The sequence below is a fragment of the Hippoglossus hippoglossus genome, chromosome 15 (assembly GCF_009819705.1).
Source record: "Hippoglossus hippoglossus isolate fHipHip1 chromosome 15, fHipHip1.pri, whole genome shotgun sequence".
Classification (NCBI taxonomy): Eukaryota; Metazoa; Chordata; class Actinopteri; order Pleuronectiformes; family Pleuronectidae; genus Hippoglossus; species Hippoglossus hippoglossus.
The window spans coordinates 7,183,473-7,197,306 of record NC_047165.1 but is presented as its reverse complement, the minus strand read 5'-3'; the positions used below and the strand labels follow the sequence as shown (position 1 = coordinate 7,197,306).

Genomic DNA, 13,834 nt, shown 5'->3' with positions numbered 1-13,834 from the left:
TCTGCATTTTTGTATCATATTTTTATTGTTTTCATATGAAACAAATAAATTCTTCCAATGTCGTTTAAGTGTGAAATGTCTCTTTTTTTTTATCATCATGATTTCTTACAGTACATTCAGTTAATGTTAATCTGAAAGAAAACATCTTTGAACTTGGCACTTAGAAAACAACCACAAAGAATCGTCACCTTTATTCATAAAGAACAAAATTTACAAAGCCATTCAAACAGTCATTTTTTTAATTAATTTTTTTAACTTTTGTGTTTTTTAAACCCAACTGTTGAGAATATTCAAAATACACTTTTTAATGTTGCTTCTATCTCTCTTTGTACTTACAAATATGTACATTAAAGTCCCAGTGTGTTGTCACGAGTCCTCTTCCACCGACTCCTCCTCACTGGTGATAAAAATCATTTTTTAGTGTTTTATTTATATCTCCTCACACTGTCAGCTCTGTACAGTGCTCCAGTCTGAGCTCGAGTGTCTTTGAATGTTCAACGTGCTCAGATTGATGTCCCGTGGCTGAGCTCGCCGGCTTCTGGGATGGGTCCTCCTGGCACTGGTTGGTAGGACATTGGCATGGGCGTCTTCACTGGGCTCTGCCGGAAGAGACCCCCGTTGGGCGCCCTATGTTTGCAGCGGATAGAGGGCATAGTGGCACTGCTGAGGGGCAGGGGCAAGGTCCTGCCAGCCGCTGCACCCAGTGTCCTTCCTGGCCCGTGACCCTCCTGCAGGAAGGTGGTCACAGACATTGGCCGCGGCCCCCGAGAGTAGTCCCGGGCAGACAGGGCCTCCAGGGACTGGCTGGGCTGCATGCTGCCAATGTCCAGGGAAGAGATCTCGATAGACTGGCCCGGCAGCTGCTTGTGGGCCAAGTCCTCGTCCAGGAGGCTGTTCAAACGATGGTGGACCTGTTCCAGGTTCACCTCTTTGTCCTAGAGACGGATGAAAAGAAAGCCAGAGCCACAATGAGTGTGTAGAATAAAATAAGCCAGGAGAAAGGATGGTGGGCAGAGGTTGTAATGGAAGGGAGAGCATAAATGTAATTAAGAGCAAGTGTGATAAAGAATAAAAGTGGAAATGAATGTGCAGTGAAAGGGGGTCAGGAGTTTAAAAGGAAGAACAGGATGGGGATAGAGAGGGAAAGAAGAAAGAGACGGGTTATAAAGGTTGTTTCATTATCACCATCATAACCACCGACTACAGTACATGCTGAGCAGACTGCTCTTTCATTCAGTGAGACAAAGTCTAACACACAGCCAGTTCTATTCATGTGCGTTTGAAGGATGCTGAAACAACACACTGGCTTATTTCTGCTTCATTTACAAAACCCAAACACATAAATTCATAATATGCTGAGATTTTTCAAGCAGTTGACTTTGAGAGAGACATTACCCTAAAACACCAAGTCTTAAATATTGGGTTATAAAAAGCTAATGTCTCCACATCTGAAATGAACTTGAATGAAGATGTCTCTTCATGCAGAAGTGTGTAAATTTTCTCCTTAATTAAGTGACCACACATCGGCAGGAGGCGACTCTTGCATGAAAAGCATCAGCCGTTAACAAGGCTTCCAATGGATGCACCGATCCAATGAATTAGACTTTGTGACAGTAAAACTCAAATAAAGACAGAGCAATTAATATCAATATCAATTAAGTCATTTAAATCATATTGAGGAATTCATCAATTTGTTTCACCCAGAAACAATGAGGCAACACAAATATGGGAGAAGAGGGAGAGGCCAAAAAAAAAAAGAGCATGTGTTTATTTCCAACTAAAGCCGGAGATTAACTTGTTTTTTAACCACGCGTTCGCATAGATAGTTATTAGTTCCCATACAAATGATGTACTACATGTGTAGTACGTATATTACCAGAGTATTCCACTAGAGGGCACACCACAGATTATACACTGTACTGTATAATAAGGTGGAAGACATGACAGCTCCCTAAAATGAAGCCACAGTGTCTCAATCGCCACCTGGTGGCTGGCTGCAGTATTGGTCATAAATCCCGCCTACTCCATGTTAGCAGATGGGATATAGACAAACCTGAACAGTCAAAGTAAACGTTAAATACATTTTTTTCTCAAATATGTTTAGACCGACTCCCGATTATTTTGCACGTGTATCGCCTGGACCTTGTGACCGCGACTCCATCCCTCGAACGCTACCGTGCGGACGGTGGCTCCAAATGCACAAGAGTAACAACATTGTGATAATGGCGAGTAGCTGCCCCGACTGTTCGAGTACGTATTGTATCTGACGGACATGTAGCATTCATTTCTGAGTATGTGCACATCTGACGCACCATACCAATGCAGGCTACCGATGCAGACATGCTGCTTACGCATCGTTAAAAGTATATTTCCAGCTTCATGCTACCATGCTCACTTTTGACTGCACCCTCTCCTCCACACATGCACCCATTAAAGTCGAGCCACCCTGAAGACAGGACAAAAAACAAGAGGGCAAACAACAGGAGGGACTATGGGGTGAGATGACAGATGAAACGACTACAGTCTACCCCTGCCCGGCCCCCATGCCCCGCCCCTTCTCCCTGACACAGCCAATGACCATCCATTACTGTATGTCAGGCCTCTCCTGACCTTTGTCAAGAGCCTTGGCCTCCTCCCAGTCTCTCTCTCTCTGACTGTCCATATGTGCCGCCTCCCTTCAGGTGAAGTGCTCGTAATGTCATTATATGTCAATGGACCAGAGACCCTTTCCAGACCGTAATCCTTAGTCACCTGCTGGAGATCAGACAATGATACATAACTCAAACGGTCCCCTGTGAATCTGGGTATTGACATATAATTGCAATTAGTTATTACTTAGGCAATAAAAGTCATAGTTCAGCATTTTGGAAATTATTCTTTATTTGCTTTCTTACTGAGAATTAGATGAAAGATCTGTAACAGTCTGATTCAAGACTGGTGTCTAACTCTTTTAATCTAAGTCTCAGCAAGAAAGCAAATAATAATATTTTCGAAAACCTCAACTATTCCTTAATAATGATTGTTGAGGCTTACAGTTGTTGGAAATGGCCGTCACAATGTCCACATACTGAGTGCTTGTGCTGTCATGATGCTTCGAACAATTAAAAGTGATTTACCTTCTGAATATTAAACACTTCAATGTAGGCTTGAATGAAAACTGTAAAACGTTTGTAGCAGAGCTGACTTGAACCAACTGCTTATTAAAATTGCCTAAAGTTTGCCACAGGGGTGATCACTCAATCACGATTTGATCAGGATGTCACATGACACATGCAACATAAGTTTGATAGTTACTAAGATAGTTACGGTTACTAAGTGTAAAATGAGTCTCAACTTTAAATAATATAATCATTAACTTACACGTTATAGTTTGTTTTTTTTATAATAGTAAAGTAATGAGAGCTGAACAGACTGCAGCAGCAGCAGCAGCAGCAGCAGCAGCAGCAGCAGCAGCAGCAGCAGCAGCGGGTTTGGTTATTTGAGTTTCCTCTTCGCGATACAAGATGGATGGATGTTTGTTTCACTGTCGTCGATTGTGGTGAAAAATGCTCATTGTCAACATCTTTGAATTTTGCTTGTTTTAACTGACAACAATGTTAAAACTCAAGATTTAGATGAATGTAAAACTGGAAGAAGGGAGACGTTCACTTTACATGTCTTGGTTTGTGCTTCTCAAATGTTTAGTATTTTCCCTCAGTCAGTGGATTAAGCTGCTGTGTTTTGACAAATTTATAATTGGCTTCTGATATATTTTCACTTCCATTGCATTAAAATGTGTAACAAAGTACACTGCACATCTTTAACAGTCACATTTCAAGCCTGAAGATAAGTGTTCAACGATCAAAAGATAACTGCATCAAATGTATTTGCAAACATACTCCTGGTTGTACTGAAAAAAACACATCTAACACGTCTTATGCTCTGTAAATGAGACCGTGATGTTTGTTGTAGGTTTCTCATGACAGCAGTATGTGGTTATTATGAGAGCAGCTGTACACAGACGGAAATAGAAATCAACAGCAGCAACTCAAACTCTCGTCTGCACCAAAAAAAACAGCATTGGTGGAGCTCAATTGACTGTGATTACAGGCCTGGGTCTTAACCGGGTGTCCTCGGCCAGCGGTTTGTTGGATTGTTGGACTGTCGCGTCAGACAGGCGGGTCAAGGCTCAGATTCTTTTCTCTATCTGCTTTTGCTCACACTTTAGTTTAGGGATCCATGTCAAGCCTTAGTTGTCTGGACGCCTCATGCAGAGGGGCTGCCCAGTCGACAGCAGCGAGATGAAGTCGGGGCTCTAAAGCATTAAGACTTGAATGGATTAGCTAAAGAGAGCTATTGTACAACTGAAGCACGTAGTGACTCAGAAGTACAATTTCATGATGTAGTTTTGAAACTGTAATTCAACAACATTTTTGCTGACATCACTCCGGCTGCGGCTCTCTCACACAAGCACCAGTGACTGGTTGTTTTTTCAGCCCAAGCTGTAGGCAGTGTTTCTATGCATCGGTATGAGAGAGAATCGCAGCGAGTGTGTTTGAGAGAGAAGCCTCAGAGAAGTCCCTGACAAAGCACCCCAACCTCTCTCCCAACATGAGAAGGAATGAGTAGATCGATCACATGATGTCTGGACTATCATTAGGGGCACACCTATTACAACTGGGTGTACTGCAGCTCTACTAAATCGGGGCTGGCGTCGGCGCCTGCTGGATCCATAAAGTAGAGTGTGGCAGTGGCATCTCTGGGCAGGACCGGGGGGCCCGGGGGTCTGGGTCTCGACCGGGGCCTTGGAGGGGCAGGGGGACCCGTGGTGGCCGCCATGGCCCGGTTCTGGGTTAGCAGGCTTAGGCCTGGGCCCTGGCCCGACGAGTTGTCAGTGGTCACCTCTTTGGGCTGCTCTCTTCGGCAGCGGTTGCTGTTCCACCAGGTCTCCAGTGCGGCCACCAGGAGGGCCAGCAGCAGCCCGGCAGCCAGGATGCAGAAGACACCGGCGAAGCTGTGGAGACGCAGCGCGCGTCCCTCCGGCTGGGCGTCGGCGTAGCTCTGCAGGTCACAGCGGCCTTTCTTTGGCCACCATTTCTGCTGCAGGATGTCCAGGTCGCCTTTTTCCTGAAGCTCCAAAATCCTGTGGACGAGAGAGACAGAGTGAGCGGGACTTTCACATGCAGCCGCAGCACAGCCCCATGTGATAACACCTCAGGACACTGCACAACGCATTCAATAGCATTGATTCGGAATATGTTCGATGCTAATTACTCTGCAAATCAAATAACAAAGGAGGTGAAATAGAGAACGGAAAAATCTAATAATTTTCATAGACAAACATGAAGGCAGATAATAAAATCAACATTAGACTCCTCTGCATGACTGTAATTACATGGAGATCATAATGACAGACCGTATTAGTATTGACTCTGAGTTTATTTAACACCCATAGTGAGTTAAATGCTGTTCAACTGCCGCTTGCACAGCAGCAGAGAGTAAAACGTTTAAGCGATGCAGCGCTGAAACTCTTCTTAAGAGCGGGCAAGAGCAAAAAAAAAAATACTTCTATGTAAACAACGGGGAGGAAAACTACAGCAAGATGAATCGGTTTCACATCAAACTGTGAGCGCGGAAACCCGAGATGATGAAATACTACAGTCAGTCCATTAGTTAGCGTACAGAAGGCTGATGTATGGGATGTCCTGGTGGAGACCGATGACGGCTGAGACAGTGAATCTGTCCCATCGGAGCGGTTAGCTTTCTGCGCAGCATTATTCAACCTCTTCAACAGTGACTGGCACATACGCGCCCGAGCACGAGCCTGCACGATCCATTCAGAGCGAAAGGGCACACGCAGACATATGTACACACAGCTGCCACAGCTTCTGACATTAAATGATAGGGAAAAGGATGAAAGATCACAACTGCACACACCCTTCAAATATTCACCAGTTCTTTCCCTGCTAGTGATGTGTTTTGGATCTTTCACCATTGGAACAGTTTGAGTGATCAATCCTCCAATTTCAGACGGTGTTTGTTCTGAATTTAGATTTTACTTGGAGGAGAAAGCTCGCTGCCCCGGTTTAAAATTCACTTATATCATTCTTGTAAGGCTGCACTGAAAGGACTGTCTGTCTTGTGTCTGGGGGGAAAAAAATACAGATTTACCAAAAACAACGGGCAAATAGTATGAACAGAGAATATCAAACATGTTCCTCTAAATCTGCGTCTTTCAGAGAAACTGTACTAAGCTAATATCTACACAGAATTAAAACAGAAACGACAGATTAGAAAAACTTGGATCATATTTTCACAGCTCTGGCTAGAGAAAAATACTTTTGCTCATCAGGGTAATTACAGATGAGCTGACGTGTTATACGCCTTCAATTTTCTCTAATTATCTCAAGCAATTTAAAGGGTATTTTGATTCAGACACCAGTGAGTTCAAAGTCCAATTAATGCTTCACAATCAATATACATCACTTGGTTGTACAGTGTGCGGATATGTTTATACGTACTTCTGAGAGAAGAGGTCTCTGTAAGGACTGCCGTGCTGCAGGGCCATGCCGTAGCCTCTGGTGCTCATGCTGTTCCCCGCCACGGTCAGCGTGCAGTCGTCGTCTGTCAGAGCGGCGTACTCCACCACCGCCATGTCCCACAGAAAGGCATACGACTCGCGCCTTGCCTGGAAATTTGAAAAGGACGCACACAAACGGTTTGGAAATCTCTAATAAGCTGACGTTTTTTCCCGTTTTGTGTGTTTATGAGAGACAAAGACTGACCAACAAATTGCATTCACAACAATAGGAGGTCACTGTGACCTTTACTCCACAGAAATCTAATCAAGTAAACTTTGAGAATATGTCACAACTGGTCAGAAATTGAAGGTATCCCTTAGAGCAGAGTTAATATATCAACGTGATGGCTTTTGACGTTCCACCGCCAAAATCAAATCAGTTCATTTGAGAGTCCAAGTGAAAGTTTGTACCAAATTTGAAAGGATTCCTTGGAGGTTTTTCTGAGATATTGCATTAACAAGGCAAAAAGAATTGACACTGACCTTGACCAACAAAATCGAATCAGTTCATCCTTAAGTCGATTGAATGTTTGTACCTAATTTAAAGAATTTTCATCAAAGTATTTTTTGAGAAATTGTGTTTTTTAGGTACACAACCCAAAAACATAACGTCTCAGGCGCGGAGGCATTAAAACTCCTCACTTCTCTTCATGATATTAAATACCATGTTCTTAAGGAAATCTACCTAATATCTCTGTTAATTTAAAAGGTATTTAGCTGGCTATATAACTGGCTATTTTGTAATTTCTTGTTTTCATGGTTAAATTTACGCAACTTTTCCCTGGACATGTTTTTTTTCTTAATGTGTGCGTGTACAGTTTTGTTTTACAACACACTCATGTGCTGTAGCCTCGAGTGCAGACGGTGGAGAGTATGTGGAACAACAGCAGCTGAGATGTGTTGGTACACACCTCTGTGGCTCCTCGCCCTCCAGACTGAGACGATGCTTTCAACAAACACACTTAAAACAGACTTTTTCACCTCACGTCTCATTAGTTCTCAAGTTCACTCACCTTAAATAAATACCACTCATTGGAGGAGAAATCGTATACCTACTCCACTTTGATTCTGACTCAAGGCAGAATGAGACACGTGCAATGGTTTGTTCGCTATAAATAACAATTTATTAATTTATCATCTTTGAATATAGAAATACGAACAGAGTTAAAATCGAGAAGAGGGGTTTTCCATTGATGTATGTATCTAGGCAACTGGCCTGACGACACCGAACACAGTAAGCTGCTCAAATAATAAAGTTGTTCAATGTTTTAAAGTGAATTTGTCTCGACTCCGCTGTGATTTGTTTAATTATGGATTATTCTTCACTCTGCTCCCTGTGAGTGTGTCTGTGTAGATGAGTGTGTGTTTGTTACTGTCTTTAAAGAGGACTGAGAAGAGAGAGAACACATTAAAAGCTAATTTAGCAGCACACTGAGTTTGTGAGAATAATTAAAATCCCTCACATTCCACAAGATTAAAAAATATCACTTTACTTACATGCGTCTGCCAATCAGGGAAGGAAATTACCGAACTAGCGTAAAGTTTGTTCCTACCTGGCGACAGCAAAATGTTAATTATCATCAAGGCTAAGTTTATGTTTGTATATAATTTACTTAACACGAATTTAATTGCATTTATCAACATTATTTATTTATTTATTTTCAAAAAACAAGAATATATGTTTTTGTTTGGTTTTTGAAGAAACAGCTTTTTCAAAAGAAGTCTGCAGTAATCTAACATGAGTCTAATGGGCACTAACACAACTTTATTTAGGACCTTAATTCTCACCTTCTTGATCCCATCTGACGGGCCAGAGACGGAGTTCTCGAAGCCGTTGTTCTTGTTGATGGTCTTCCAGAGCTCCGCGAAGGTGCTGTCCTGCTCCAGGGGGTTGGTGCCTTTGGCCCGGAAGTACTCGTACACGGCCGAGTCCCTCACCGTCCCGTACACCAGGTCCACCTGCTTGGACAGGTCCTGAAACGACCTGCAGCCACATCGCACACCACAGAGTTCGTTCAGAGGAGTTGATAGAAAGATGATTTGAAAAACGACAGGAAATAAGAAAACTATTTTCTATTTGCAGCTGGTGTGAGTTGGTTTTAAAGGCCCAATTAACCATTTGGCTCTTTTTCCTCTTTGTCAATGTGAACTGTCTATAGAAAAATTATAGACTTTTTACATGGTAGACTTTTAGGGGAAAATATACATTTTGTGTGGTTATATAATACTGTATTTATACATTACTAATGCAGAAGTCTAATGTTCCGTGTTTACAAGTGACTTGAAAATGCTTTGTTTTGTTTTCTTGCCCTAATCTTGTTTTTGAGGAATCTGATGTTTCATAACAATTCACATCCTGCACCTTTACTTTTAATTTACCATATAGTATGTTACTGTGTCATTTCTTACATGCTGTATATGTGCATTGCCTACAAAGCTGTTGTGCTTTCAACATGTTTGCTTTTAAAATCACAACCATGTTTCTCATTTTTCTACAAACACGATGCAAAACAACAGTGACTCAGGAAACACTCCTCTCCACTTCCATTCATTAACCCACCTCAGCCTCTTTGTTTGTATCCTTCCATATAGCGACATTTTCCCTCTATTTAAAAAATCTAGCGTTAACTCCCTCCTGGTTCACTCCATTAAATCACCGAGCCGGAAACTATACCACCTCCCTCTCTAATGCACATCGGAGCAAATCACTAATCAGCGTGCTCTTTATCAACTAAATTAGCTCCCTGTGTGACGCCTGCTGCTTCGGACGTCGATGCCAACACTTTCCTCTCTGCCAGCGACTGCAAACAGACCAGTGATGACCAGGTTGGCTGGTTGGGTTTCATACTGAAATGATTGGACATTAACCACTAATATATAGTCTGCAACACACTCTCATCTACTTTTTTATACACATAAATAAAACACACCACACACTCTATATGTGGAAACTAGTCCCTCCTGATTAAAATGCCTTTTATGCAGATGCTGTGTGGGCAGTAAGAAACACAGCTCCGTGCAGCAGCTGTATTTTATATGTTAAGATAATTGGCAATTTTGTACAGCATCATATTTGCTAAATGCCAATGTCTTTGCAATTAGGGTTTGCTTCCAGTGTAATGTGAACGACAATCCACCCAGAAGATTACCGACTTCCTTCACATGCACTGGGTCGATATGTTTGAAACGCTGCCTCGGAGCGTGTCCTACATTTCTTTATAAAATCCAAATACAAGAGAAACTTCAGCATGTTTACAAAAACCAAGATTGTTCTTTCCCTGCAGTTTCCCCCCAAAAAATGAGAGAATCCAATAGCTTATCTCAAGATGGTTGGACTTACTCAGCCATTTAATTAGAAGCCTATATGGTGTAGCAGTGGTTGTTGTGGGGGGGGTGGGAAAGCAAGTGAGAGACCGAAACAACTGATTAGATGTTTCATGGTCTCGGGCTTATTCTGTCAGATTAAACTCCAGGCGTTACAGCACAGAGTAAAACGTTCAGCTTTAACAGCTTAATTTTATGCAAGTGCGCAGTTATCTTGACCTATGGAGCACGGCGGAATTATAGATTTGAGATTAATCAACAAACCCAAATATTTCGATCTACTAACTGCAGTAAATAGAAGAACTAAAAGAGAAGATATATATGAAAAAACAATAGACAGGCGGTCCAGTTTGAAAATCAACGATACCTGAAGAATTAAACAAAGTGACATTATCAGGAAATGAATATTTGAGGTTGATGTGCACTGTGTGTATGTAGCGAGGACATCAGTCAGACATTGTTAAGAGCTTTTCCTTGTTTTGCTTTCCTTTCTCAAAGCCCTGCAATGTTCACTTTGATTCACGATCAATACTCAGAGGTCCAACCCGGCCCTCTGGTCATTAGTTATAATGGCTGAACAAAGATTAAACGAAGCACAGCAAGCGCACGCACACACACACACACAAACACACAGAGAAACAGACACACAAACACAGAGCTTTGCACAGCTATCCTTATAAGGACTTTGCATTGACTAGCATTCATTTTGTACAGCCTAACCTAAAACTTATCCCTAACTTTAACCATTACCAATTCATCCCTAACCATAAATGTAACCTACCCACAATACATATCTTACCCCTACACTTAACCAAGACCTCAGAAAATGATCATTAAGAGCGAACTTTGGTCCCCATGAGGTGAACTGGTCCTGACAAGGTCTGTGTTTAAAGTTCCTAAAGAGGCAACAAGTACCAAGAACCATCGCACTCAACAATCAAAGCACGATAACGACAACAAAAAGAACAGCAGAGTTCAGCCACAGAGTTCACGTAATTAGTATTTATCCATCTGCGATCCTGAAGGACAAATAAAGAAACTAATCTGCCTTTTCTCTTTTGCTCTCTCTCTCACCGGAGGAACATACAAAGAGCTTTAATGTCGCACTGTGGGAGGAAACAATTCCACCTCCGTGTCCTGAGGCATTTTATAAAAGCTTAAAAAAGGCCACGTAGTGTTAGAGACAAAGAATCATATAGAAATCCTGGCTTAAGTACCTCAGACAATAAATAATTGTTCCCCTTCACACTTAACTAACACAGAGTGTGAAACCTGCACATACAGAGCAGGAGTGTGCATCATCTCTTTTGTCACTGGCTGCTTTTTGCTCGTACGCCACACAGACGGACTTGCGGGAGACAGAAATTTGATTTCTCCAAGACTCATAAAAAAACAACTTGATTTTATTCCGGGCTGCAGATACATTCACTTCACGTCGTTTTTTAAAATTCAAGTCATTTCTGGTAGAAACTTCCAAGGTTTGAACATTGGATTTATGCTGGAGGACAAACTGCCAATACTTTCATGACAAACAGCAGTGGAGAGATTTCAGATCGGCAAATTTGTACATATCCAGCCTTTTTATATAGTATTGGTAGAGCTTTGGTCACCAAGTTATATTCTTTGCATCCTCTGCATACAAAGGCTACACAAACATTACATGTATGACTAAACTAAAGGAAACTAAATGGATCTAGAACTGAACAGTGAGGAAACACAACAGCCTAAAGCAAAACATCTTCTCGTTCTTTCCGCCCCAGGTTCACACATCCCAGTTTTCCTGCCCTGTAACCACAAAGACTCCCAGGCATCAAGAACCTGGGTTTGGAGCAATTCTGAAGGCATTTCAGCTCAGATGTCACCATATCTAATCCCAACATGCTTGCAATGCTTTACATGCACATTTAAATTTACTTCCCCCTATGAACAGAGACTAATTCCACCTCTGTGCCTGTGTTCTCTGCTGCCCACCCTGAGACTTAAAAAAGAGTTTAGCTGATTTAGTTTTTCAAAATGTGTTCTCCTGTGTATGAATCTCAAATGGTCCTAAATGGCTTCATTTGTCTTCATAGAACAAGGTTTACAACATCTAACAATTTATTTATTAGAAAAGAGTTAGATTTAGGACAATTATGGACTAATGCAGAGTCGCCCGCCCTGTGATTTATGAGGCAAATTAGTAATAATAGTAAAGCAGTTATTGGTGTGCCACAGAAATGCCCCCTTCTATAATGGCGAATGGAAGAACCCACTGCCTTTGAGTTCACTGAATCATCAAGGGGACCAGTGGTTAATCTCAAGCAAGATTAAAAACAATGTAAAATGGTCAATTTTTTTAATTAAGTAAAGACAAAAGCTCCATTGGGGGGGGGGGGGGGGGGGGGGGGGGGGGTTGGACCTGAGGTGTAATTCCTCTTCTCAGTTACATAATAAAATAAGCAATCGAATGCACTTCTGCAAGGATCTGGTACTGGACAGGTTTAGATGTGCACGTCAGGAAAATAATGAAGAACAAATGAAAAGCTTGAAATGTAAAGAAACAAAAATACATATTCTGGGATTTAAACTGTTTTTACTTTAGGCTACTTAGGCTCCAACTGTATGTAATAGATGGATAATGGAAGGAATGTAAAAACATGTTCTGCAAAAGTTAGATGAGACAAGAAGTGAATCCCACACGGACGATGAGTTATACAAAGAAATAATAACAAAGTATAATATTGAGAACAGCGCACAGAGAGTCATGTTCATCATGTTCTGCTTGTTTCCATTTAAAATTCACAGTCACAGTCCCCTACTCTCTAACTTCTAAACGCAATAATTTGCAATTAGTTTGATTCCATTCCCCGAACAGTAGCAAATGCACTTTGAGAAAGTTCCAGTAATTGCCAATCCAAACATAAACACACACAAAAACACACACAAACATGCACACAAACCCACACACACAAACAAACAGTGTGTCTTCACAGGTGAGCTGGGTGCTGCTTAGCATTCGCTGCCTGTCTCCACATGTCCACATGTGACTATTTGTTTTGCAGGAGACAGACCCAATGTAATCAAATGCCTCTCTGACGATTCTTAAGGGAAAGACAGCACCAAATTGGATTCACTGACAAATAACTGACTTTGGACTGAGGACAGACTAGTTGTTAAGCAGCAGGTCAAAAATTACAGAAAAGCCGTCGGAGCGAACACTCGGTACAGAGAGCAGCAGATGAGAGATGCACACAAATCAACCTCCATCCACAGCAGCTGCTCCTGTGGTGAAGATATTGAAAAACATAAGGTATGCTACCTCCAGAAAACACTCAATAGAGCATGAGAAATCCGACTCTATAAGGGCCACACTGCACCGCGAGGCCCACGCACACACATACGGTGCATTCACTGCAGACATGCATGAAAACATGCAGAGGCTTTAAAGCTTAAAGCCACAGCACAACTGTATTTGTGAAAACACTAAAGATTTTTTGTGTCTCTGCTTGAAATCTGATGAAATGTCTCAAGGCAAGAAGTGAACTGTTGTAGGTCAGGGAACATTGTGGGTAATGTAGGCACCAGGTTTTAACACGGCACAAAAACACAACAACATTTCTGCTTCTTCTTGCAATTAACATCCCATATTGTGATTGGGATTGTGATGAGGTTTCACGAGGAGTCATTTGACTATAAAGCATAATGTGAACTGAAGGTTGTGTTACCTGACAGCGTTGTCCATGCGTGACACTGTGAGGTAGGCAGCCAGGTTCGCGGTGTAAGACGAACACACGATGAGGGTGAAGAGCCACCAGCTGCCCATCACGATCCGCAGAGCCACTGATCCCAGGATGGAGTCGCTGCCTGTGGACGTGAAGGTGTGAGAAGCATTTGCATTAAAACTGCACAAACCATCATCATCTCCACAGTGAACAGCATCACATGCCTTCCACCACACAAGATCCAAGACCA

General features: G+C 42.0%; 1 protein-coding gene across 8 annotated transcripts in view; it reads right to left on the bottom strand.

The window, feature by feature from the left end:
• Window positions 1–246: 246 nt before the first annotated feature.
• grid1a (glutamate receptor, ionotropic, delta 1a) overlaps window positions 247–13,834 on the bottom strand; it is a 212,975-nt gene continuing 199,387 nt past the window's right edge. For 3 of the 8 annotated variants that reach the window (XM_034608468.1, XM_034608466.1, XM_034608467.1), the window contains 6 exons: window positions 13,588–13,726; window positions 8,345–8,543; window positions 6,501–6,664; window positions 4,882–5,122; window positions 2,611–2,754; window positions 247–935 (listed from right to left, as the gene is read on the bottom strand). In XM_034608468.1, coding sequence (XP_034464359.1) covers window positions 504–935; window positions 2,611–2,754; window positions 4,882–5,122; window positions 6,501–6,664; window positions 8,345–8,543; window positions 13,588–13,726 — 1,319 coding nt within the window. In that variant the 3' untranslated portion in view covers window positions 247–503. Of the gene's footprint in view, window positions 936–2,610; window positions 2,755–4,647; window positions 5,123–6,500; window positions 6,668–8,344; window positions 8,544–13,587; window positions 13,727–13,834 lie in introns of all 8 variants that reach the window. The other 5 variants (XM_034608470.1, XM_034608471.1, XM_034608472.1 and 2 more) reach the window with 5 other exon arrangements.